Source organism: Alternaria viburni (genome assembly GCF_023758015.1).
Source record: "Alternaria viburni strain BMP 2772 chromosome Unknown scaffold_14, whole genome shotgun sequence".
In the NCBI taxonomy this organism is placed as follows: domain Eukaryota; kingdom Fungi; phylum Ascomycota; class Dothideomycetes; order Pleosporales; family Pleosporaceae; genus Alternaria; species Alternaria viburni.
In genome coordinates, this window is record NW_026055783.1 from 572,157 (window position 1) to 596,115 (window position 23,959).

The 23,959-nt window shown below is 52.6% G+C and overlaps 10 protein-coding genes across 10 annotated transcripts; 4 read left to right on the forward strand and 6 right to left on the reverse strand.

The window, feature by feature from the left end:
* Positions 1 to 5: 5 nt before the first annotated feature.
* On the reverse strand, positions 6 to 1,038 carry J4E79_006892 (uncharacterized protein; the record flags this gene model as incomplete). Its single annotated transcript, XM_049355760.1, has 2 exons — positions 6 to 966; positions 1,025 to 1,038. 2 exons carry the CDS (start codon positions 1,036 to 1,038, stop codon positions 6 to 8), a joined length of 975 nt encoding a protein of 324 aa, XP_049209789.1.
* A 342-nt stretch (positions 1,039 to 1,380) lies between these two features.
* Positions 1,381 to 2,278, forward strand: J4E79_006893 (uncharacterized protein; the record flags this gene model as incomplete). The annotated part of the gene is made up of 2 exons (XM_049355761.1): positions 1,381 to 2,148; positions 2,204 to 2,278. The coding sequence occupies 2 exons, from the start codon at positions 1,381 to 1,383 to the stop codon at positions 2,276 to 2,278; spliced, it is 843 nt and encodes a 280-aa protein (XP_049209790.1).
* A 1,108-nt stretch (positions 2,279 to 3,386) lies between these two features.
* Positions 3,387 to 4,247, forward strand: J4E79_006894 (uncharacterized protein; the record flags this gene model as incomplete). The annotated part of the gene is made up of 1 exon (XM_049355762.1): positions 3,387 to 4,247. The coding sequence occupies one exon, from the start codon at positions 3,387 to 3,389 to the stop codon at positions 4,245 to 4,247; it is 861 nt and encodes a 286-aa protein (XP_049209791.1).
* Positions 4,248 to 5,147: 900 nt separating this feature from the next.
* On the reverse strand, positions 5,148 to 6,880 carry J4E79_006895 (uncharacterized protein; the record flags this gene model as incomplete). Its single annotated transcript, XM_049355763.1, has 2 exons — positions 5,148 to 6,443; positions 6,578 to 6,880. The coding sequence occupies 2 exons, from the start codon at positions 6,878 to 6,880 to the stop codon at positions 5,148 to 5,150; spliced, it is 1,599 nt and encodes a 532-aa protein (XP_049209792.1).
* A 916-nt stretch (positions 6,881 to 7,796) lies between these two features.
* Positions 7,797 to 8,722, reverse strand: J4E79_006896 (uncharacterized protein; the record flags this gene model as incomplete). The annotated part of the gene is made up of 2 exons (XM_049355764.1): positions 7,797 to 8,323; positions 8,383 to 8,722. The coding sequence occupies 2 exons, from the start codon at positions 8,720 to 8,722 to the stop codon at positions 7,797 to 7,799; spliced, it is 867 nt and encodes a 288-aa protein (XP_049209793.1).
* Positions 8,723 to 9,265: 543 nt separating this feature from the next.
* Positions 9,266 to 10,643, reverse strand: J4E79_006897 (uncharacterized protein; the record flags this gene model as incomplete). The annotated part of the gene is made up of 2 exons (XM_049355765.1): positions 9,266 to 10,554; positions 10,604 to 10,643. 2 exons carry the CDS (start codon positions 10,641 to 10,643, stop codon positions 9,266 to 9,268), a joined length of 1,329 nt encoding a protein of 442 aa, XP_049209794.1.
* Positions 10,644 to 11,888: 1,245 nt separating this feature from the next.
* J4E79_006898 (uncharacterized protein) lies at positions 11,889 to 12,708 on the forward strand (the record flags this gene model as incomplete). The annotated part of the gene is made up of 2 exons (XM_049355766.1): positions 11,889 to 11,953; positions 12,003 to 12,708. 2 exons carry the CDS (start codon positions 11,889 to 11,891, stop codon positions 12,706 to 12,708), a joined length of 771 nt encoding a protein of 256 aa, XP_049209795.1.
* A 712-nt stretch (positions 12,709 to 13,420) lies between these two features.
* J4E79_006899 (uncharacterized protein) lies at positions 13,421 to 14,185 on the forward strand (the record flags this gene model as incomplete). The annotated part of the gene is made up of 1 exon (XM_049355767.1): positions 13,421 to 14,185. One exon carries the CDS (start codon positions 13,421 to 13,423, stop codon positions 14,183 to 14,185), a length of 765 nt encoding a protein of 254 aa, XP_049209796.1.
* A 155-nt stretch (positions 14,186 to 14,340) lies between these two features.
* On the reverse strand, positions 14,341 to 15,864 carry J4E79_006900 (uncharacterized protein; the record flags this gene model as incomplete). The annotated part of the gene is made up of 4 exons (XM_049355768.1): positions 14,341 to 14,791; positions 14,845 to 15,520; positions 15,575 to 15,710; positions 15,760 to 15,864. The coding sequence occupies 4 exons, from the start codon at positions 15,862 to 15,864 to the stop codon at positions 14,341 to 14,343; spliced, it is 1,368 nt and encodes a 455-aa protein (XP_049209797.1).
* Positions 15,865 to 20,970: 5,106 nt separating this feature from the next.
* J4E79_006901 (uncharacterized protein) lies at positions 20,971 to 23,555 on the reverse strand (the record flags this gene model as incomplete). Its single annotated transcript, XM_049355769.1, has 4 exons — positions 20,971 to 21,600; positions 21,654 to 22,140; positions 22,195 to 23,272; positions 23,477 to 23,555. The coding sequence occupies 4 exons, from the start codon at positions 23,553 to 23,555 to the stop codon at positions 20,971 to 20,973; spliced, it is 2,274 nt and encodes a 757-aa protein (XP_049209798.1).
* Positions 23,556 to 23,959: the final 404 nt, after the last annotated feature.

Below are 23,959 nucleotides of genomic sequence, written 5' to 3' on the forward strand. Positions count from 1 at the left end.
CCATTTCATACTCTGGCCTTCTTGGGCGTCTTCTCCTCCTCCTCGGCTTCACTCGCCGTGTCCTCGACACCAACCTCCTCGTCGTCCTCGTTCCTTCCTCGCTTGAGACCCTTCATCTTCCTCGTCTGCAGGTTGCCAAAGTCTTGCTTGCCAAGATGCACCTTGGCCACCTTGTCACCCATCATATCAGTGTCGAAGTTCTTCTTGGTGCGCGGCTCAGCACCCTTGGGCTTCTTCAGCGCCTGCTTCATCATATCCGGGTCAGGGAACATTTCGCGGCCGAGGGTAAAGTCCATGCGCGGGCCCATCTCCTCGATTTCGATGCGCGGTAGCTTTTGGCCTGAGCGCTTGGTGCGGAGAAGGTAGAAGCGGAGTTTTATTTGCGGGTTGGGGAGCGCGTCGGTGGGTTCTTCGGCGGAGACGGAGATGAGGTATTGGAGGCCTTCGACGTCGACTTCGGTTGCGTCTTGGCCCTTGAACAGGTCGATGAACAGGCTCTTGGCTAGTGTGTATTTGGTTTGGTTGGGGTCCTCGAAGACGGTGCCGTGGAAGCTGATTAGTGGCTTGAGGCCGATGGAAGGCTTCTTGTTCTTGAATTGCTGCAGCGTCCGGAAAGTCTCTGCGTTGATGTACAGCTCCAGCATGTCCAGCATCTTGTATGAGAATGTTCTTGCCAGTGTCAAGCAGTGTGGTCGCTTCTTTGAGTGCAGAGAGAGGACGAGGAGCGAGGTGTCGTTCTTCTGGGAGAAGAACTCGAGCGAAGTCGCATCGTCGAAGGGGTGGATGTCGTTCTTCTTGGTGAAGCGCTCGATGAAGGGTCGCTTGATTGTGCAAAGGTCGGCGACGGCGAGCTTGAGGATCTGCGACGTCTTCTGGCCAGAGACGAAGAGCGTCGTCTTGGGGTTCTCGTTCTGTTGCGGCTCGCGCTTTGCCATTGCGCGCTTGGCGCGGGCATTCTTGGGTTTGCTAGAGTGTCATGTTAGAGTCGCTCAAGCACGCAGAAGCGATAGTCGTCTTTACGTACACCGTCTTCAGCATCTTGTCGTTGTTATCTGGGTTGGTTGCGGGTGCCGAAATCTTGGCTAACAAAAAAGTTCCCGGGATCAACGGCGCCGGAGACACGTTTCGCCGATCTGATAACGGAGAAGCAGGCCATGGCGGGGTGATTCCGCAATTCGGCCTCTGACGTGATTTCATAGGCGCTTTGCTTCGGGCGGCAACTAAATATTAATCAGATCATACCATCATTCCAGACTTCTTACCAGCACTCTTGCCGCATACACCCCACAACCCCGACGAACTACGTCCATAGACCAGCCAGGCAACTACACGTCCGCTACACTCGATTGACCGCCCCTCCCTCGACATACGATTAGCATCATGGCTACCATGCAGGAGATGCCCGACGAGTCGGCTTTCCAGTCGACCGTATCCGCGCTCCCACCTTCCACCCTCGCCATCATCTACTTCCACGCGCCATGGGCCAAGCCATGCGAGCAGATGGGCGTCATCCTGAAGACGCTCGCCAGCACATACCCCGCCGATGCGCCGATAAAGTTCCTCTCCCTCAACGCCGAAGAGCTGCCCGAGGTCTCCGAGCAATACGACGTCACAGCGGTCCCATACATAGTTCTACAGAAAGATGGCAAGACCCTGGAGACAGTGTCGGGCTCAGATGCATCCAAAGTACGAGCCGCAGTCGAAAAGTACGCTGGCGCCGGCAGCGGCCAATCCTCGAGTCTACCACCCGCGCAAACCGTCACACGACCACAGGAGAACGGGGATAGTACAGGCAAGAACCTCGCTGGGTACGCGCCTGGCTCCCAGGACCCCAAGACCGCACCCGACTACAGCGCGGGCGAGCACCGAGAAGGCGAACAACAGACAAACAAGGATGAACTACACAGGAGGCTAGGCGAATTGGTCAAGGCAGCGCCAGTTATGCTGTTCATGAAGGGCACACCAAGCTCGCCGCAGTGTGGCTTCAGTCGGCAGACAGTGGCGATTCTGCGCGAGAAGGGTATAAGGTACGGCTTCTTCAACATCTTGGCCGACGACGAGGTTCGCCAAGGACTGAAGGAGTTCGCCGACTGGCCAACTTTCCCACAACTGTGGGCGGATGGTGAGCTAGTAGGCGGTCTTGATATCGTAAGTCTATCATCATGAGCAACTTCGCGTGTGTATAGACGCTAACAACCCGCAGGTCAAGGAAGAGTTCGAGAACGATCCCGATTTCCTCTCCCAGCACGCCGCAGGTGCCCCCAAGACGGCAGCTTAGAGAGTTGCAACCACCTCATTTAAGTAAGGATTTGAACACGCGAGCTCGACGAAACGAAGGGAATGTAAATATTAGGAGCACCAGGGGAATCTGAACAGGTGGTCAAACCCACGGAATACCAGGGATCTTGCAGCCAGACACGCGAAAGGCGAATCTGGGAGGCAATAATGATGATGGCAGTTACGCAAGCAGATATGCCAAGGGGGTACCGGTTCTGTACACACCTTGATCGATGTCGTGGTTATCATCGTCGGTGCAAGTAGAGCGTTGGATCGAAAAGGGGACTGTTCGGTAGTCTTCTCGAATCTTAAACTTCTTTCATTCTGCCCACAACTCTAGACAACTCTTGGCTTGTTTGACCTTACCTTGTGTCGTTGATAGGCCCAACATAACCTTACTACTTTTATGGGTTGGGTTCTATTCTGTTCGAAAAAGCAAAACGTTGTTTCAAGACGTTTTCCAAACACTGGTAGCGCGTTTTGGTACCTCACTGCAGTTACACTCTGCTGGTCAAGTCAGATGGAGAACGTTACTGTTATGCCTTCGGCAACGCTCATTCGAAGGATGCTCTACACGAGAAAAGCGATCAGTCCGATAAGTGAGCATAGGCACCAGAAATGTGTAATTGATGCGTTCACATGGAGCAAGATCGATCGCGAATTCCATGATGAGCGTCTAGCGCGTTGTTGTTCCGATACGGTTCCCCGCCCGTCGCTGCCCATTCCACCTCACCGCAACACTTTTTTTCTCATCATAGATCATCAATTCTTGGGAAGAAACTCTAGTCTGGACATCTACAGGCTCTGGAGAGCACTGCACACCATATGTGTCTCACATCTAGTAGCATGACTGTATGCAGGGGCAGCGGTAGGACGTCTTCAACCACGCTTCGGACTCCGACCCCTAAGCACGGCAAGTCAGTCGCATGCCGCCAAAACTGCTTTATCTGGGTGTCAGCCTTGTTGGAGCATGACCTGCTCGCCCCCACGTTTAGATTTTGATCAGTTCACGGTACTAATCTCTAACCATTACTACTTCAAGGCTCCGGCTCGGCCGATTATCGATTGAATGCGAACACGTCAAGCAAAAAGAACAGATAACAGCGAACATGCCCTCAACATACTCACAGCCAGTTTTCAAAATACCGCCAACGAAGCCCGACACGAGATCTCTCCCTCGAATCCTCTGTCTGCACGGCGGCGGCGTCAACGCCGCTATATTCAAAGCGCAATCGCGATCTCTCATCCGCCACCTTCAACACTCCTTCCGCCTCGTATGGGCCGACGGCCCTTTTTTCTGCGATCCGCACTCAGACATCATCGGCGTGTACAGCGACTACGCGCCTTTCCGACGCTGGCTGCGATGGCTTCCCGAACACCCTGAGATCGATGCGGACACATGTATTGAAGAGATCGGATACGCGATGCGCACAGCAATGGAGGATGACGATCGGGAAGGCGGCACGGGCGAGTGGGTAGGCTTGATGGGCTTCAGTCAAGGGGCGAAGCTATCCGCAAGCCTACTTCTCGAACAACAAGCGAGGGAGACACAGGCGCGCAAAGAAGGCACGAAGATCGCTACCGGTATCACAGGCATCTCAGGCATAAGGTGGAGGTTCGGGATACTACTGGCTGGCCGGGCGCCTCTGAGCAATCTGAACCCTGAGCTTATGAAGAGCGAGGCTCTTGTGAGTGCGGGTAACATATCGGAAGGGTTTCAATTCTGCAGAGAGGTGGACGAGGAGGCTACACTGCATAAACCTACACTACATGTTCACGGCATGGCGGATCCAGGACTACACCTTCATCGGAAACTACTACACGAGTATTGTGAAGACTGTACGGTGACATTGGTGGAATGGGAAGGTGCACATCGGATACCGCTCAAGAGCATGGACGTTGATCGGGTAGTTGACGCGATATATGATATTGCTGAGATGACGGGGGTGAAAGTTTTGAGGACGGTTTGAGATGATGAGATGACAGTTGAAATGAATGGTTTTGATGAGGATGAGTCGCACTGCCAGCAACGTTCAGGTCAAACAGACCTTCAAGTGACCATTCTCTTCACGTTATTCGACAAAGACTGTTAGAATTATGTGCGCGTGAAGAGAACGCCCGTCTTGGCTTCACGCCTTTCCAACACGAGCCGGAGATTTCCAACTGTTTAATCTAACAATCTGAAATTTGCAGGTATATGGGTTTTGCAATCTTAATCAATAACAGTTAAGACAACGACTTCGCGCCCAGTCAGATCCCAGGCCCAGGACGAGTAGTCCTCGGTATTTCGATAGCAAAGAAGCTCGGTTTCCCTTTCGTCATTGATCCCTTGTGACCTGGCCTTGCGCGGCGAGATCGACGCTTGATTTCCGGCAATAAAGCAGACAGTGAGATGACTAAAGAACGAAACCACTGTCTCGAGTCGATGGACCCAGCTCTCTGGCGGGTGATGCCCACCTCATTGGCAGTAACACGCGAAGACCGCAAACCGCTGACGTTGCGCAAGTGCATGCGTTAAAATTATACTACATGAAACTGGGCTTTCGCAGGGGTGGTATGCTTCCAGACAGTGACGAGATAAATCCACGATGTAAAATAGTATTCGAGGTAGATCCATTGATGCAAGCGAAAGCAGACTACATGTTGGAGAAGGTGAACAAGCAAGACTTTCTGGCAGCGTGGGACGAATTCATGCGAGATTCTGGAAGGGAAAAGTATGGCAATGTAGCTAAAATGCGATACGGCTGGATGATTACAGGAGTGGTCGATGAATAACCAGAATTGTTCATCGACCACTCTCGTGATCATCCAGCCGTATTGCATTTTAAGAGGAACATCAAGGAGAAGATTGATAAATTACATTAGTCATGTTACGATGCATTCTCCTCCTGTTTTGCCTTTTTCTCTTGTTCCTCGCTTTTGAGCCTCCTCTTCTCCGCCAACTCCTGTCTCCATTTCATTCCGTCCTTCATGACCCAAAATACAACAATTAGTAATACCGCCATGATAAACCCTATGAATGTAAAGGCCCACCCCGGGTTCATAGCATGACACATGGGAATAATCGCGGCAGTACCGCCAGCACTCATGAGACACCTGGCAAAGTTGACTGCAGCAGTTGCAGCTGCGGGCTTATCGCGATGCAGGTCGATAAGCAAGCCATTGGTGATATTGAAAGCACCAGTGACACCAAAGCCCATGATGAACAGAGCGACTTCAGGACCCGCAATGTGTGTTCTGAATTTGAGAGTCCATCCGAAGATGATGAGTCCAAACATGCCAATGATGTGGCACGGAATCAAGATCTGCAGGCGAACACGCTCGATAGGGAAGTTGCTGAGGTCTTGTTGTTTGCCCTTGGAGATGGTCATACCAACAGCTTTGGCATAGCGGCGGAAGTTCCAGTCGACAACTCGACCCATGGTGAGCGAGGCGATAAGGGAAGCTACGCCGTTAGAGATGTAGCAAAGGCCGACATGCAATTCGTTGAGGCCATATGCGGCATAGAATAGCTCTGGGATCGCGGAGACAGTGACCATCATACCAGTGAAGAAGAGGCCATTATAGAGTAAAAGAATCCCAGACTCCTTCTCGGCTAGAATTCGGAACGTCGCAAGCGGGTTTGGCCAGGCGACCTTTTTCTTCTCGGGCTTGGGGGTGACCTCGTCAGGTGACAGCTTTGCAAGCTTGCGAGCTTGTATGCAACTGATGACTGAGCGGTTGACACCCTGAGGAGGGATAGAGCCATTGCCAACGACTTTCCGGCAAGTCTCAGGAAACAAGAACACGAATAACACAAGCAGCACGCCGGAGAAGATGGCAAGAAACCAGAAGATGGATCGCCAGCCCAGGTACTGCGCCAGCAGACCGCCTATCGTCGGACCGAAAGCAGGACCCATCAATACACCGGCTTGTGCGTAACCCATGTAGGTGCCTCGCTCAGCCGACGTGGAGATATCCGCGACAACCGCCATTGTCAACGCAATAGCAGCCGTGCCACCAACAGCTTGTACCATGCGCAGGATGAGAAGGGCGATGTAGTTTGTTTGGAGTGCGAGGCCAATGTTGCCGATGCTATAGATGATGAAGCATATGATGAAGGTCAACCTTCGCCCGCTGTTGTCCGATAGGGTCCCAAGGAAAGCGGGAGCAATAGCTTGTGCGATCTATAATTGTCAGTTATGGTCAAGATCATCGACTGAGTGTACAGCGTCAGCGGTAGCTGGGTTGTGGGAGGCCTTCAGGGTAACAAAAGCGTTCCCTATCTCGTTGAATGTGAGGAAGAAAATTTTAGACATACCATGTACGTTGTAATTGAAATATTGACCTGCGTAGGAGTGATATCCAGGACGTCGGAGAGCACATTAAGCGCCGGAAGGAACATGGACGCGCCAAACGGCGATATCAGAGCTGAAATAGACACCAAGAAGATAATCCATGTCTTCATGCCTTTGCTGAAGACGGAGTAGGGAGGCTCGGAGGCCTGTCGTTCCAGGTCGTCTTGCAGTCCATCTTTTTCGATATCCACCTCCTGGCTCCTTCTCTCTTTGTCACTAGCAACATCCAGGTTATCGTCGCTTGCTGTATCTTTGGGGGTGGCCATGGCGATGCTGTTATGACCTTAGCATGAGGGGCGGTGTGAGTATGAGTGGTATGTTAACGCTAGCAGATGCCCCAAGAAGCTGCCAGTGCAGAGTGGCGTGGGAATTGTTTCGAGGTCTAGGGAAGGCGAGGCTGGAAGATTATCGACCCAGGTCATGGGGATGAGCCCACCCTTAATCCGTCTGGTCGCCTGCCGAACATGACGCTAGCGCCGGGACGTGGAGAGCATGCCGTGCCCCGTTGAATCTCGCTCCGCAACATTCTTAATTCCAGGGTTTGGATGCGTGTGAACGAAGTGCTGTATGCACGCCGGGGAGCAGCCGGCCGATGTTGACCGACCATTGTGCAGGGTCCGAGTATCGAATGGAACCCGATGTAGACAGCTGGGGTATCAAGGCGTTGCTGCTGTATCTCTGTCCCTACGGTACGCCTCTGTGGAGCGATGACGCACTTGCAGACGCCTTGAAAGAGGCAGGTGGGTTGGTGACCGGGTCGCATCCGGGTATAAGATATCGGAACCTCTTATCCGCGCGCCATCGGGCGTTTTAATGCCGAAGGCCATCACCCACCCGATGTTTAGCCTGCTCTAACAGGATCGACTTCGGTCGAGGTTGAGACAAGCTTTTGCAACGAGGCCCTGTGTGGTCGTGAATTACTTCATTCGATTGGTGCGTTCTGCCATCTGAGAGGTTGCGGACGGTCCTACTCAACGCTTCAAAGCCGAAGCGGCGTACGTCACTACAACGACGCAAAGTACGCTCTTAACACTGGACAAACATCTATAACAGTATTGAGTACATACCACCTGCTCCTAATCCCATGATTTTTTGAAGTTTCCAGTTCGCTTAACGCCGATAACATGCTCTTTCTCGTAAGGTCGTAGAGGACTCGCGTGGAACCTAGCCCGATGATGGTTCCTACGTGTATATGTCGTCGTCACCGTGGAAGAACCTCAAAACTGCCTGCGCAACGAGAAGTCCATCGTGCATCCAATCTGCTCTCTCTGCGGCTTCGTTCGCATCCTTTTTGCTGACACTCCCACTCTCAACCCTCATCTCTAACTGCCTCTTCACAAGAGCCTCATCAAACTCCATATGGCCTTGTGTAGTGAACAGCCTCTTGTGAATATACACGCCCTGCACACCTGTATGCTCGCTGGTACCCCAGACATGTACCGTGGTGTCCTTAGGTATCAGATCGGTTGTCTCAGTAGACGGAGGATTGACGACGTGGTCGAGATGCATTTGGTGAAGATGGATCTTGGACTCCGTCTTGGGCAGATTGAAGAGGTTGCGGCCAAGTTCAGACAATTGGATGGGTTGATGGGAAAGTTCCCATTCACCGTCCTTCTGGGGTTTGACGGTTGCGCCGAGAGTCCTGCAAAGGATTTGATGTCCGAAACAAATTCCTGTGAAGCGGATATCGGGGCGATGTTGCCACACGTCTGTTCTGTGTTTAGCTACTGCGTTTTCCCTCAACTCAAGACTAATCTGGGACACATACCTTTGATGAACTGCATGAGCTTGAGGATCCAAGGGTCGTTACCGTGCGCGTCCCAGCAGCTACCCGTGATAAGAATAGCATGGACATCGTCACCAATCTCCTCCAACTTTGGTATGGCGCCACCTTCCGGTTCGACCACATATTGCATGGCAGTCTCGATACCTAGACTGGGCTTGTGCGCGTCTCCGGCTTTCTTGAGAAGCTGGCCCAAAACCACTCCAAAGGATCCTGTCTCTTTTTGCGTATCGGGATGTGTCTCATCAGTCTCAAGCACAAGCATGCGGACTTTATCCGGATGATTGGACAGGAGTGTTCGGTTTTGTGCAATCGGTGGTACCATGTTTGCTGTCGTCGTGTGGAATTGGCGTGGTGTGGAGACGAAAAAGTTATGTGAGTTGCCAGGTCTGCGGGCCGTAGGTCTATGTACAGAAGGTCCAGCAGCTCTTTTTGCCAAAAGTGACGTCTGTCGTAGAAAGCTTTGCCCAGAGGTGACGACGCGTGCAGGTTTGTACATAATCAGAGCAAGTCCGAGGAGTAAAGTGCGAATACCCAGCGCCGCCGCGCCGTCCAGAGCAGTCTCATGTAGTATTCTTCGGCCTCCATCTTGGCAATGTCGTGTTTGAGGGTTCGATGACGAGTTCGCTCTGACGTCGGGTAGCGGTGGACAGCGTCTTTGGCCTAAAGTTGAAAGTTTAACGTAATAGCGAGGTCTTGGAAGCTCTGGTGGATTCCGATGTCCCGGCGAATTCGGAACATGACAGAGGCTACCACGCTAGACATGCAGGTACTGAAGATTCATGTGGCTGCGTGGCTGAGCGCACTGGTTTGATTCGTTCCAAGGTTTATTCATTTACCGACTAATCTCATGCTGTGGCTGCTGCATCTACTCCACGCCCTTTCCCTTCATCTTGAGGTCTTCGGGGTCATGCGGGGCTTCGGCTTTCTTCCCTGCCGATTCCTTACCAGTCAACACTTCGGTGAATACCTTTCGCAGCGCCTCGATCGCTTCCTCGCCAATCTGGTAATGCACAACAAATCGACCACCGCGCACCCTTACGCCGTACTTCTCCGCTAGCTCGATAAAGTTGTTGATGTCAACATGATGCGCGTCCAGATCTAGCCAAACCATATTGGTGTCTACGGGGTATTGCAGCTTGCCTCCAAGATCTGTCCAAATGCCCGCAATCTTCTTCGCGTTCTCGTGAGATTGGGTGAGCTTGCCACCGAGGAATGTCTCCTCAATGGCAACGCGCATGGGAGCCGCAACAACACCGGCTTGCCGCAAACCTCCACCAATGGACTTGCGGATCCAGCGGCTCCGCTTGATGAACTCCTTTGTACCAACGAGGATGCTACCAATCGGCGCGCCGAGGCCCTTGCTTATGCACAGGCTTATGCTATCGAACTCGGCGCAGTAGTCTTTGAGAGAACCGGCACCTGCAGCTACAGCTTCCCACAGACGCGCACCGTCCAAGTGCATTATGATGTCGTGCTCGCGCGCCCAAGCTGATATGCGCTTAACCTCGGACAGAGGCATAATGGCGCCATTGAGCGTGTTTTCGAGCGATATGAGGCGTGTAGGGCAGGCGTGGACGTCATCGGAGATGACAGCGTACTTTTGGATATCTTCCAGTGTGAGGTATGTCCCGTTCTTCGCATCGAGCGGTTGCACCATGGCCTGGCTCAGTGTTGCTACACCGCCCGCCTCGTAGTTGATGATATGGCCACGTCGATCGACGATGACGGCGTGTGGAGGGGTGGTAAGGTGTGCTCGGAATGCCACCTGGTTGCCCATGGTGCCGGAGAGCACCAGGAGTGCCTCCTCCTTCCCGCTGAGATCGGCGACGAATCGCTCGAGCGACAGTGTGGTCGGGTCTTCCATGGTGACGTCGTCGAGCAGGGTGCACTCCTGGATGGCTTTCAGCATCGACATGGTCGGTGTGGTGTGCACATCGGAGCGGAAGTCAAAGGCTGCTGGGTTGTGCTCGCCGCCCCAGGCATTGCCATTGTGGCTTGTGCCATTGGTTGTGCTTTTGCTGCTCTTAGCAGTGTACTGGGAGAGCTCCGACATGGCTGAGTATGGCCGTGACGGGTGTAGCTGGCGCAGGGGGTGCAACGCGGGGTGGACGGGGGGTGCGGTGAAGGCTCGATTAGGCGCGTTCAGGGTCTTTGCTGGCTGGAGGTGAGGTCAATCGCACAGTCTGTGGACGGGACCACGTACTGCAGTGGCGAGCGAGGGGATATAAACGCGGTGGCGGCATTGCGGCGGCATGTTGAGAGGAAGGGCGCAAGGCGTGAAGCAAGCCGAAGATAGGCGACTACGGCGGGCGAGGCTGATGCCAACGCGGAAACCCCACCACTCCGATTCGCCCAACCTTACCTCTACAACCATCGCAACAGGAAGGCGACTAACCCGAGTACCGCAGTAACTCCTGCATTACAAACCATTCCCGACGGAAACCACTACCGCGCAAGCAGCGGCCTCGGTGGGAGAGAGTTCGACAGTACCTGTGACCTGGCGCACGCCTTGTGAACGTATTCTGGCTATGTATTTCATTCACGAGTAGCCATACTTTTGTATGAACACCGTGCTGCAGCTTGCATTCAAACCTGAAGTCAAAATGCCCTGAGACTTCCACTTCCGCTTCCGCTTCCGCTTCCTCCCTGAAGGCAGGCGCAGGACTGAGCGGCTCCGCAGAACAATCTTGCCACGAGTTGTGGAAGTAGTAGCCATGAACAAAACAACAACAACGACCGAACATTCGGTATCTAGGATCTAGCCTTTAACGTCAGGACACCTCTGTCGGGAGAATTTTTGATCTGGCTCTAAGAGAAGATTATCACGACATCTCCGTAATTGCAACAAGAGCTCTGGTCTTGCCAATGTAAGGAATCTTTTGAGGGACATCAAGGCCCAAGTATCATGGTCTGAGAGACTGCTTCTTTACTACGTTTTGATTACCTGTATGCAGGAAAGTGAAATACGACACGCACTCCTGCCATCCCTGGCGTCATGAGTATTTGAGTTTCTCTATTCTACTCAACTACTCCCCGATCACCCATACACGATCGCTAAAGATATATGTGGCTGAACTCTAGATTTGCATCATGGAATCATAGGAAAGCATTTACAACATGGTCGATTCCCTGGATGCTTTTGAGTAGCTTATCGTTTTTATCGCTTTCATATCCCCGGTTATTCGTAATCCTGGTCGACAATATGGTTGTTCACTTCTTCCAGCCAATCTACCATAAGCGAGTGCCTTTGGGCCGAATGGAGTGCCTGAACTGCGCAAACTGCCCACGACGCGTAACAGTCTTCATATAGAATAAAGTCTGATTGCGAACAGGATCATGCCCGCTGTAAGGTACAATCTGTGCCGACCGGGCCAGCGCGTTCTGACGCACGACACTCTGAGTTCTAGAAGCCCGGCTTGATGTCCTAGGATCCCTCCACCTTGGACTGCTTTCTTCTCCAAAGTCCTTGTTGAAGACGTCTCGCAAACATGTCCATACTTCTTCCCCTTTACGTGTACCCAAGTGCAGGCGCCTGGGATCCGCTATACGCCGCGTACGTAGACCGTTCTTTGCTAGAGTGTATAATACTGACCAAGAGCCAGCGCGAAAGCGCATAGAAACGTAGACTTCAATGTCATCATCAACCCCTGCTCCGGCCCTTGCATGGGGTCACTCCCCGATCAAGTGTACCTCGACGAAGTTCCCAAATTACGAGCCTACCCAAACATCCGCACATTGGGCTACGTCGCAACAGACTACGCAGACAAGCCTATCGAAAGCCTATTAGCAGAAATTGACACCTACGCGCGCTGGCCCAAAGTAACCAACATCACGAAGATGCGCGTTGACGGAATTTTCCTAGACGAGACACCAAGTACTTACGATGAAGACGCCTACGCATACTTGAAGACGGCAAACCAGGCAATCAAGAACAACACCGCTTTCAGCGACCGCTTCGTGGCTCACAACCCCGGTCTGATACCCACGTCCATCCTCACCTCGCCCACAGTGCTCCAAGAATCCTACCTCAACCTCACGGATCTCACCGTCGTCTTTGAAGAGACGTTCGATAAGTGGCTTGATAGAGATGTCATGGTTCCCTTGCAAGCACACAAGATCCGGCGTTCGAAGCTGGCCGTCATATTACACTCTTTGCCGAATCTGACAGGAGAGGTGCTGGAATTTATGGTGCAGCAGGTTGAGAACACGGCGGATTGGATATTCTTGACGGACAGTGCTGATGACTATTATCACACCTTTAGCGCCATGTTTGGAGAGCTGGTGAAGGCGGTTGATGGAAGTAGTTGAGCGGAAGAAAGGGTTCCAAACTTTTACCATCGCTGCGTAACCTTAGGATCGCAATCATTCGTTGATTTTGTAAGGTTGTGAACATCCGCTCTAGCTTCACGAGAGACCCGGCGCTGTTTACGCAGACTGTGCAAAGCTCACAGTTCAGCCATGCAATTACCCACCCTATCTACCACCTCTATGGTAGATCTGAACGTCAGTGTGTCCCCCTCTTCTTGCGATAGCGACTTTCGCTGGGCTTTGATCAGACATCCCTCCAACAGGGCCCCGTTGGATGGTCATGAAATCTGCACCGGTCGTTGAGCATGAAGTCATCCCAGATGTCGTAATTCTTCTTCCCCAATGGAAATTATTCTTTCTGTCTGTAGACACCGCGAGGGGCGTGTCTTTGATGATTGTGGTTGCGGGTTACAAGCATGCAATCACAGCTAGGGAAACAAAGATTCACTGTCTACTGCTAACGGAAGCGTCGTTAGAGAGTATTGCGACCACTTTGATGAACAAAAGGATCCATGGATGCGACTCCTTTGTACAAGATCCTGCGCCAAGGAACTAACCCCACTTGGGCCGAGCCACAGGGATGGACGCGCAGCGATCCATGGATGCCAAATATCGTCTTTCCCAATAAACACTGCGTACCCGGTACATAGTCGTGGGCCAACGCCTCTGTGAGAGCCTATCTTCTAATCAACTCAATCTTCTTACGATCAATATGGGCGACTCAGAAGCCCTGGAGCCATACCGCCTTACGGGTCCTAAGAGAGATATATTGGACCAATGCTTCACAGACGCCCCCGCACCAAATGAGATGTTACAGACACATCAAAAACGACCCATGCCGTCCAAGCTGCGTGGCAAACTTGATGAGATGTTAATTCCATCAGAAGAAATGAAACGAGCCACATATCGGAGCATCAGTCGCGCGTGGGAGGAGTACGCAGCCGGCGGCGAGAACCCTAGCGCTTTCATGCGATCACCGACTGGAGCGCCTTACAAGATAGTCTCCATCGAAAGCAAAGGCCGCGGTGTCGTTGCAACCCGCGACATCAAAGCTGGCGAGATCGTTCTGCAGGAGTCACCCGTCCTGATTATGCCACACCCCGATTTTGTGCCGCTGATCTTCCTCCTCTTACCCAAGGAGGCCCTGGAAGCTATCTTGCTCTTGCATAACGCGCGACCTAACGAAATGCGGTTCACGAAGGAGAGAGGAGACAACGCCCACAACCGGCTCCTAGATACACTCATGGGTTGCGTGAACTCTAATTCATTCAAAGGCGAGGCTTCATTTGGTCCAATTGGAATGGTTCTTTTGACTGGTTCCATGTTCAATCACGAAAGCCACTCAAACGTCAGGAGGCATTGGGATCAGCAGCTGGAGCAGATGGTGTTCAAGACCGTTCGAGATGTCAAGGAGGGCGAGGAGTTCACGGTCCACTACTCCGACTCTGCAGAGGATCTGAAGAAGTACGGTATCTGAAATATATAATGGTCGTTACAACACTGAGACCGCATCTACTGACATAGTTGCAAAATAACAATGTCGACATGTGGCATATACCACGTTCGGTGTGTGTACGAAGAGCCACTGCCGAGCGTTGAGAAAGGAATTAGGGTATCTTTAATAAGTGGTCTCTAGAAACTCGAAATACTAGTGCTGCTACTCGTATTTTTCGGCTTGTGGGGTCCAAACTGGTCCATCTCCATTTGCACAAGTGATTGCTCATCATGATCTGCATGCCGTATTTCGAAAGTCTTGGTGTATGTGATAGCGTTTGGGTCTCGCGCGCCGTTCGAGACGGCCGATCGTCCTGGACCACTGGCCAGCGCACTGCCGCCCTTCTTCATGCCATGACTTTGGCTACCGTATGCGTAGTAAGGTCGTTCGGTGGCTTTCGTTGTGCCGAGGATCTTGGGGAACAAATGTACGAGTATGACGCGTAGCGCAGGCAGGCAGGCGCAGATAATGCCGACATTGATCTCGATGTTAGACCAATTGATAACATCCGCTTGATCCCATGTTGGATTGGATGAGGCCGCGAAGTTTACGAGAGAAGATAGACGAAGGATTGATATGATGGTCACACTGAGGTTTGAGTCAGTGGTTATCGTCTGTAGATCGTTGGAAGCGGAACTTACAATGTACCGACGCAGAACATAACAGCGACGCTAAGCTTCTTGCGCCAGGAGAGCTGCAGGTGGAATACCTCATACAAGGGCAAAGCGAGCATCCATATATCCAACACAATGCTGATGATGGCATTTGTCCAGGCTAGCCCGTTGATGTCGATACATTGGCCGGATCCTTCTCCATCCCATTTGGTCCAGTAGAAAGAGATCGGTCGGCATTGGAAGATAGCCACCAACGTGAAGGCAAGACCGTTGAGGCAGTTGAAGGCAATGGTTGCCCATAGTAGTCGCCTGATGCTGGGTTTCGGAAATATTCGCAGGAAGAAGAATAACAGCGTAAGCTTCAGAAGCGCGACCTGAATGAAGTAGAGGACTTCCAGAGCATAAAGATATCTGACGAAGTCGGTGATTTGTTGGAAGCTGACGGTCCATACATCTCGTCCCAGACCGTTTGGAACAATAGCTCTATCGATGATGACCACAGATGGAACACCAGCTATTAGTGCGGCCAAAACACTGTAGTCGTCGTAGCCGAGTTCACCGACGGAGAAAACAGCTTTGTATATGATCCTGGAGAGCGCACAAACGGCGGTGACGATCGAAAGAATCAAGTTGGATACACGAATTGAATCGCCGGAGTAGCGGGTCGGAGCGTGACAACTTGTTGTGGTAACATTTTTGGTTGCTAAGAATCGCAATCAGCAACAGTAAGCATGCTGACATAGCCTGGAGCACTCACTCAAACTCTGTCTCAGTGTGCACGACTTCATTACACATGCCTCTACTTCGCCTTGCAGTTTGACATCTGCACATACGGAGGCCTGATCTGTATGCTGTACTGGCGATTGGGCAACTGCAGTGGCAAGACACACTTGCTGGAAAACCGTCAATAAATGCTGGGGATATTACTTCGTTTGAACATACCGCGCATTGAGGAAGTTGCTCGATCACTGCCAGTAGAGCCGATTCCTGAGCGACTACCAGCTGTACCCATGCCAGCAATGGGAAAAGCAAATGAAGGGGCCTCATCCTTCTTCGTACTCGCACACGACCTTCGTGTACGATCGAACGGCCAGGAAGTGTGAGGCGGAATGGAAAAGACTGCGATGGACCGGTTCAGACCCTTACTATAAACTCCGTGGGAGGTCGGAGAACATCAAGAGCTGTCAAGAATGCCAGGCCCGGTCGCTTAGTTTCCGGGGCCTGCTCTATATGAGACCATAAGGGAAGGGAATAACTGCAGGTACATTTAACCATTGGGCATGGGGGACGGCAAGTGCAGATTGAGGTATACAGTGGGGCTGGACCGCCTCTAGTGCTGCTCTTCGAGGGTCATGCATCTTCCGTACCAGAGGTGTATGTCTCGCCGTAGAGATGATCCCTGGCACATGCACGGAAGGACTTGCACTAGATTCCATGATTATTGAATACAACCAATGGGTCGGCTGAAACCCAGGGCGAATGGAGGTGTTGCCCCAGACCAGGCGAAGTGGGCCCTTGCTGACGCTTCGCAGGGCAGACGCTACCAACGACGGAGGTTATACTTTTCAGGAACAGTGGTTTGTCGACGCTAAGTGGACTTCGCCTAATATGCAGGTAGCTCATGAGGTCCAGGAAAGGAGACACGTCCTTCGTATGCACCCTGGCTACCGGCAACCTTATCTATCTGCCTGGTTAGCATAGAACATACGAAACTCATGTGAGAATTCTCCGATTATTGCCATTCAATTGCATACCCTGCCATAGCGTGTTTGCTTCCGCGTGTGTTGAAGCCTTCGAGAGCCCGGAAGGTTGACCAAAGATGGTGGTTCGTTCCGCAACGCCACAGACGAGCGATTTTGCGCACAGGTAAACAGCTTGGCGTACGTACGCCACTAACGCGTGCATGCCGTTTGCTCCACCTCGCGTCCGCTCAACCGCCGCCGAGCTTCGACCGCTACCGCTGCACTCTTCGCGGCTCAGAAAAATCACATGGGGCCCATTTGCTTTTCGAAGATCATGTTCACTGACTCTCACAACGTCGACGATCGACTTGTGGAGACCGATGCGGTATTCGCGATACGCGAGGCAGGAATACAGCCTTTCCATGTGTTTCACGATATTCGTCTTACTACTCATCATCAGAGCTGCATACGAACGTGCCGCTTTTGTTCACATGTCATTTGGACGCTGGTCTGAGTGTCACTGACGGGAGAGACTGCGGAGTGCAGGAACTTGACGGCCTGGAAACGGCCATTTCTTCGGCTAACGTTCCAAACCACTGTGTCGCAGCAAGGTGTGGCACGTATTCTTTAGCATACCCAAGGTCTGTGGTAGCCTTGAAGACCCAGCCGTTTTGTTGAGCATCAGCAACTTCCTGGTACGGTTCCAATCTCGCCGTCTCTGAGCTAAGAAGCGAAGCACTCAATCATGTCGAGCATCCGGAAAAATCGAAATGATCTAGGAGCTATACCCCCGAAATCTTTCAGCCGCGCCCGAAGCATCATGTCTCTTGCGGTCATTGATTGGTGTGAGAAATTTTGTGCACCAGTGTTACTCAACAACATTGCCACGGGAAAAGTTCTCGAATTCGTCGACGTTCCATGACATGGCTGCAAAACGTATCCCGGCTGATACCTCAGCCCTACAAGGTATACCTGATGCACGCTCGAAACAGACCCATGCGATTGCGTGAAACTCCGTCGCTATCGCGTCCAATGTCCCCTTTCTTCGTGAGAATCGTCACTATCCGAGTCGGTATCAGTGGGGCAATTTAACGATGGCATGAGATTTGACTCGCAGCGTCTTCCTCGATTCAAGCAAAACATGCGTGCGCATCCCTCAGGATCACGATACTTTGCGAATGATGTGTGGCGCGCTTCAGGTTTCGCTGGTTCGTTGTCGGTCCGAAGTCGAAATCCCCAGATCACGAGCGCGGAACCCTGCGGTTTTGCTTTTCTGTTCCAGCCATTATGGCGCAAATCTTCGGATTGCGTATACTAGACGCAAGCATTCCGACTGCACGTCCAAAGGTTTCTTCACGATCCAGCGCAGTGGCACCCTTACGATTGACTAACGCGTTAGCAGATGGCATCTTCCGTGCACGTGTCGTCGTCCAGTTACGCGAGGTCGACGATCTCCACGTAGCAAAGACCAGCGAAACCATCGAGTGCTGCAAATTCAGGAGAACAATCCTTACAGATCCCACCCTCTATGACACTCAGGCAACCTACTATCGAGAAGGTCATACAAGCTGAGTCCCCACTCTGCTCAGCCGCAAGTCAGCTCCAGCTGTCACTTTCGGGCCGCGCCCTCTGCAACGAGCCAACGTTTCGGTAACCAAACTTTGTATCTCCAGAGCCACGCGTGACGACATGCGGCCAAGGCAGGCATCGGCAATTGCCTTTACGCAAACATAGGTAATTCACTCGCGTGGTCTTCGTTTACCACCCTCGGATCCACGCGGGTCGATCTCTCGGTTGCCTGTACCAAACGGTCAGTCACCGGCATCACGCATCGGCATCTGCCAGGGGCCGACGATCACAACGTGGGCTTGACGAAAACGACCACTACTCTCGGGTGACTAGCCAAAGCCGTTTCTATATGCAAGGGCATTATCGACCACGCTGCAAGGAGCTACCATTGGTACTTCCTAATCGAGAGTCATCCAATTGATTTTTCAACCCCTTTGGTCTTGCAGCCCTCATAGGCCACCTTTTTTCGAGACTCCATGTCTATATGTGACCGCGCTTAGGGATCAAAACTTCAACGTTCAGCTGCCTCTACACCATATATGTACTTACTCCTACCACCGGCAAAAAGAGACTCCCCATCAAGACGACTCCAAGACGATACCAAGACTACCAACCTCTTCAGTAACGCTGGCCGTCTCGCCTCGACTCTGGGTTCCCACTTGTCCTAGTGGTGACTATCTTCACGTGTTTGGCGAGCAAAATCGCAAGCAGCCGTTCTTCACGATCGACAAAGCTCGAGCTACGCCGGTAGTTTCGAGCGTATACCGAAGTCATGTGCCGAAAGCCCATCCTCTCATGTGGCTGATGCATTTCACGATGACGTAGAAACAGGCTTCCTACTGTTCTCTTTTCCTTCTATCAAACTTTCTCTCGGGTCAGAAGAAGACATCAACATACCGATGCTGTCGTGTATTAGCATTGTTTCCCTTCCGCGAAGATGGCATATCTCAGAAAGGGATGTATGTAATCGATGACACGTGAGCCTCACGACACTTCACTGCGAGCCGCATCTCCGGTCACGCATTTATCACTGCATATCCGAAACCTAATTTGACAAAACTACTACGAACCGACACATGCAGGTTGCCGCTGGAGCTCTCCAGGCTGTCGCATGGGATCTCCACTTTGACGCATGTGCCTCGTGGCCATATCGCAACGTGATCACGACGATCAAGCGCCTTGACTCACTTTAGTTACCTCTTCGCGTCGTGGTAGAGTTTTCAATACGAGTTTGATCCGCTATTGCACCGCATCCATCCCACAGCATAGTGGACGACCCGTGGTAGCAAAATCACATCAGGTCTTTGTCGATTCGAGATACGCATATCGATCAGTCAAATCCTGACGACTAAGCCGACGGACATGCTCTGACACGGCCTGGTAGCCAACTACCTCTCGATCAACGCTTCCCAGAACAGTATATAAGACATCATATCGCTGTATCTTTCCCAACACAACCCAGCATCCAGTTCTCATTTCCAAAAAGCCAGATATCGTCCACATGGGCGACAATTTTCCAAAACCATTTACCGCAATGACGATGGGGCTAAGAAGGATGTCAAATGTACAAGCCCGCGCCTGACTTTACGATATTCTTATCACTAGAGTCATGTTCTGTAAGAGCAAAACGCGTGCCGAAGTATGTCATGTCTCGCTTCCTCTTTCTCAAAAGTCAAAAGTGACTGTTCCCATGGACGTGTGCAAGACGCACCGCCGGGTCCATAAATATCGCGACATCAGAGTATGTGTATGCCTGGCGTCTCAAAAGAAGATTGCCATCTTCGATGAGTAAGACTCCGCGTGTTTGGAAATATATAAAGCCGTCGTTTTCGTTTTCTACAACCGAACTCTTCTCCCCTCACACTTTTCTGAGTTCTGAATTCACCAAAACGGGATCGCGAACGATGAATGACCTTCGTCTCTCGGCCGCCAAAAGATCTGAACACCGCTTACATGAGGTCTCCTGCTCCTTCGCGCTTTCTCGCATCAAATGAACTCATCGCCCTAAACACTGCAACATTCTATGCCTTTGGAACACCAGAACGCCGACCAAAAGACATGCTCTACCGTGCGATGGGGAATGCTCACTTTCTAGGCATACGTTGGATGTAATCGAGAGTTGTCAAAAGACGTACAGGGCTGTCTGATGTATATCTCCAGGGTGAGGTAAAATGACGTGAGGTGTGTGGTGAAGAACACAAATGCATGAGTGGACCATGCATCATTGATTAAGAAAAGTTCAGACTTGTACGATGGTTGTTCTCAACAAGGAGTGATCAAAACACATGGTCTACAGGATGGAGCAGTATCCAAGCCGTGCCTCAAGCTATACACGAAAAGAGAAAGAGACGAACAATGTTGTTTCTGTCTTGAAAAGTGAACATTTCAAAGTCATTTGAAGCCTTCCCGAGTCCGCTCTTCAACACCGGCGGCGACAGACACGGACCGACACATCGATGATCACAAACGCAAAGACATCACATGCACGCAAGATGTCCAACTCTGATGCATAGAATATCATTGATTACGCTCAAGGCGACTCTCAAAAGGTATCATCTCTGTCATTCCCTAAAACCATACCCACTCATTGCACAGCCCGCTCACCAAGAGTCTAAGTATGAACTCGAACATAACGGAAATAAAAGGGGACATGGACATAGCCTCCATGGGAGGTAAAACATGGAAGCGGAGATAAGGACTGCCTGCCTGCCTGCCTGCGAGGTAACGCCAAAGGGATTATACCTCCCATCATGTCATGCTTATGTTACCTGGCCAGCCCGCTATGGATGCAAAACCCCCAAGTCTAACGCAAGGAAAACGCCGCCCAATGAAACTTTGCTGGTATGACGCAACAGATAGTAAAACAGATATGAGAACAATGGTTCAGTGGGGCTTATTCGGGTCACCGTCCGAATAAGCCGCTGCCAACGCTGATCGTGCCGAGACCACTGCGTTGTGGGAGAGGTGCTCGCGCCGCATCTGGTCGGGCTGCACCTGGCGGTCCTGGCGCGGTGTTTGGCTCTGCGTTCATGGGTCGCATGCTGCCAACCCAACGTAGCCCAACCTGCTCGTGGGGTATCTCCATGTGCTGTGCCGCGGGACTCGACATCATCCCGTACGTTTCCCTACTGAGAACACCCATGTTGTTGCGAGGATCTGAGCCAGGTGTCTCGGCGTATGTGATGTGGTCGACCGGTGCGCGTTTCATGTGTAGGACCGGTGATTCTGCTTCGCCTAGCAGACCGTTGGCGTTGTGAGCATTCGACGACGGAGGATTGGAGTTCGCTTCGATGGTGGAGGCAGATCCGTTGGGAGCTGAGAGGTCGACCATTCGACGCTGACCAGCTGGTGTCTGGTAGCTAGGTACTCGTGACGGCCCTGGAGGGTACCGACTCTCTTGATGTGAAGGATGTCGTGGGTTGGCCCATGGCGTGCTTTCTAAGAATTGTTCTTCTGCAGCTGCCTCGTCCGCTGTTGTCGTTCTGTTGTAGGTACGGAACGATGGGGGCGGCACTGGAGCACGCGTTGCAATCTAACGCGCCGAATCAGCTGCTAGTTCTCTAGCAGATGCGTTCAGCCACTTACCTTCATTGCTCGAAGATCCTCATCGATCTCGGTTGGTCGCGCAGCGCTGATATCTGGGGCGGCTGGGAACCCAACGTACTTGGCGACACCGGAAAGAATGGAGACCTCGAGGTTGTATGCTGTTTGGTGTCGGATCTGGTCGGATCGCTTCTCAGGTAATCGCGCCATGTACTCAGTCTCATCGCAGCCAAGCTGACGTCGTCCACGTTGTAGTTCGAATACCCGCTGGTTGCACTCTCCGAGAATGTCCTCGCGGATGTGGCGCACAGTCTGGAAGTACTGGCTGTGCATCTGATGGCGCTCTGCTGCTGTGATTATCTCGAGATTTTTCTGTTTGTATTCCAAAAGCCTCGTCTCGTATGCGATCTTGTCGGCGCGTCGATCGTCCACGCATTTGATCATAGCAACGTACTCTGGGTGGACGCAATTTGGCTGCTTGAGCATGTCGAGCTCTCGTTCGAGTTGCGCTATTTGCTCGTCGCATAGCCTGGTAACTGTTAGTAGCTGATCCTTCTGATCATGCCCTGAGTGAATTGCTTACTTCTCTCGGAAAAGCTTGAACTTCTTCTCTATCTTTGCAAGCTCATCGATCGCCTGCTTCTTCTTGGTGACCTCCTCATCGAGCACGGCGCTGTCTTCATCGTCATGTTCGCCCTCAGCTTCAGCCTCGTGGGCTTCAGCAGCTGCAAACGGCTCGGCGTAGGCATAGCTAGCGTCTTCCGTCTTCCGTTTCCCTCTTCTGCCGCCTTTTCTTGGTTTTGTATGCTTCGCGACGGTGGCCATTTCGCTGACAGTCTGCGCGGCAATGTTGGCCTGTCGCTCCTCGAGCTCTAGCTCCTCGCGAGCCAGTGCCGACAGGTGCTCTTCGGCGTTCTCGAGCTCTTCGTCGGCGTCCATCTGCCCCTGCCTATCTGCTGCGGCATCAGCCAGGCCATCGAGCGCCGAACCCTTCGCGTTTACGCTTCGTTTCCGTACTGGTTCCTCTTCGCGCTCGTCCACTGGGCTTCCCTCGGCACTGCTACGCTTTCTTTTTATGCCCACGTGTTCGAGATTTGCCGCCTCTGATGCTGCGATCAGCGAAAGAGAATGCAGAGGGTTTTCAGTTGTAGGTGCTTCGCCCATGGTGACATCGTCTGTAATTGCAGATGGTGTAGGCGGGGCGGATTCGTCGTGCTCGATGGTCTTGGAATGCGCGAGCTTGCTCGGTGTTCTTGTGTGGATGGGCTCAGAGAGTAATGACGTCTCGGTCGCTGTGCGCGCGAACTTTCGAGGCGTGTTGTCCAGTCGCTCGGTCTCGGCCTCTGAATCATCTTCGTCCATATCGGCTACTGCGGCTGGCCGTGGTGTTGACTCTGACTGATCGTCCGATGCGTCTCCGAGCTCGCTCAAGCTGCTGGAGCCGTTGTCGGCAACATCATCGAAGCCATTAGGAGCTTGTTCTGTAGGTAGCGACTCGGTGAGCACTGTGGTCGGAGCTGCCATGGTGGACAGCATCGCAGCAGCGATCGCGGTGGGGTCTTGGTCAGCTGGTGTGGGTATCTGCGCTGGCGCAGAGTGGTTGGAGGGAGAGGTGGTGGAGGTGGGGTCAGGTAGCTCTGTGGTGAGGGTCGAAGTTGGACCTGGGAGGGGCTGTTAGATCTGGTGCAGGTTCGGACGGCGTGGGTAGTAGACGTGGTGAGAGAGGCAGGTTCGCGACGCTGTCGTCGCCTCGGTTGTTGACGCAAAGATCGACAGTCTCTCCAGCGGCGACCCCAGGCGCAGTGCCGCGCTTGAGGAAGCCGAGAAAGCGCATCGGGGTCGGGATAGAAGAGGTGACAACGTACTTTGAGTGTGCGCGACGTCCTCGCTGGGGCCGGCAGCTGTTCTCGAGGTGCTCCGTCTGGTCTGTTCGGGCGCGCTCATAGTGCGCCCACGCCGAAGACAGCCTCACCGCGTGACCAATGTCGTAAAAATATGCCGTGAACGGTGTTGTGGACCTTCGCGATGCGATATGGGCGCTCTGGGGGTGGAGGATGCAGGGCCCGGCGAGCGGTCAAAAACAGAGCTGCGGGTGTGAGTGTGAGGGACGCGGGCGTCGAGGGAGCGTGTGGGGATGTCTCAGGCAGGAGCGACCGGGTGGCAGGTCTGCGATGTTTGTACGGGAGAGTGTGCAAACGCGGGACAGCGGCGGGCATTCCTGTGTGCGTGGTGAATGCGGAGGGCAGCTCGGTCGGGATGGTGTAAACTGCGCTCTGAAGCGGGTCGACGGCCGGGAGAGGCCCTGAGGCTTGCAAATGACCGCACTGCCCTGCCCCGGGCGGTGTCGT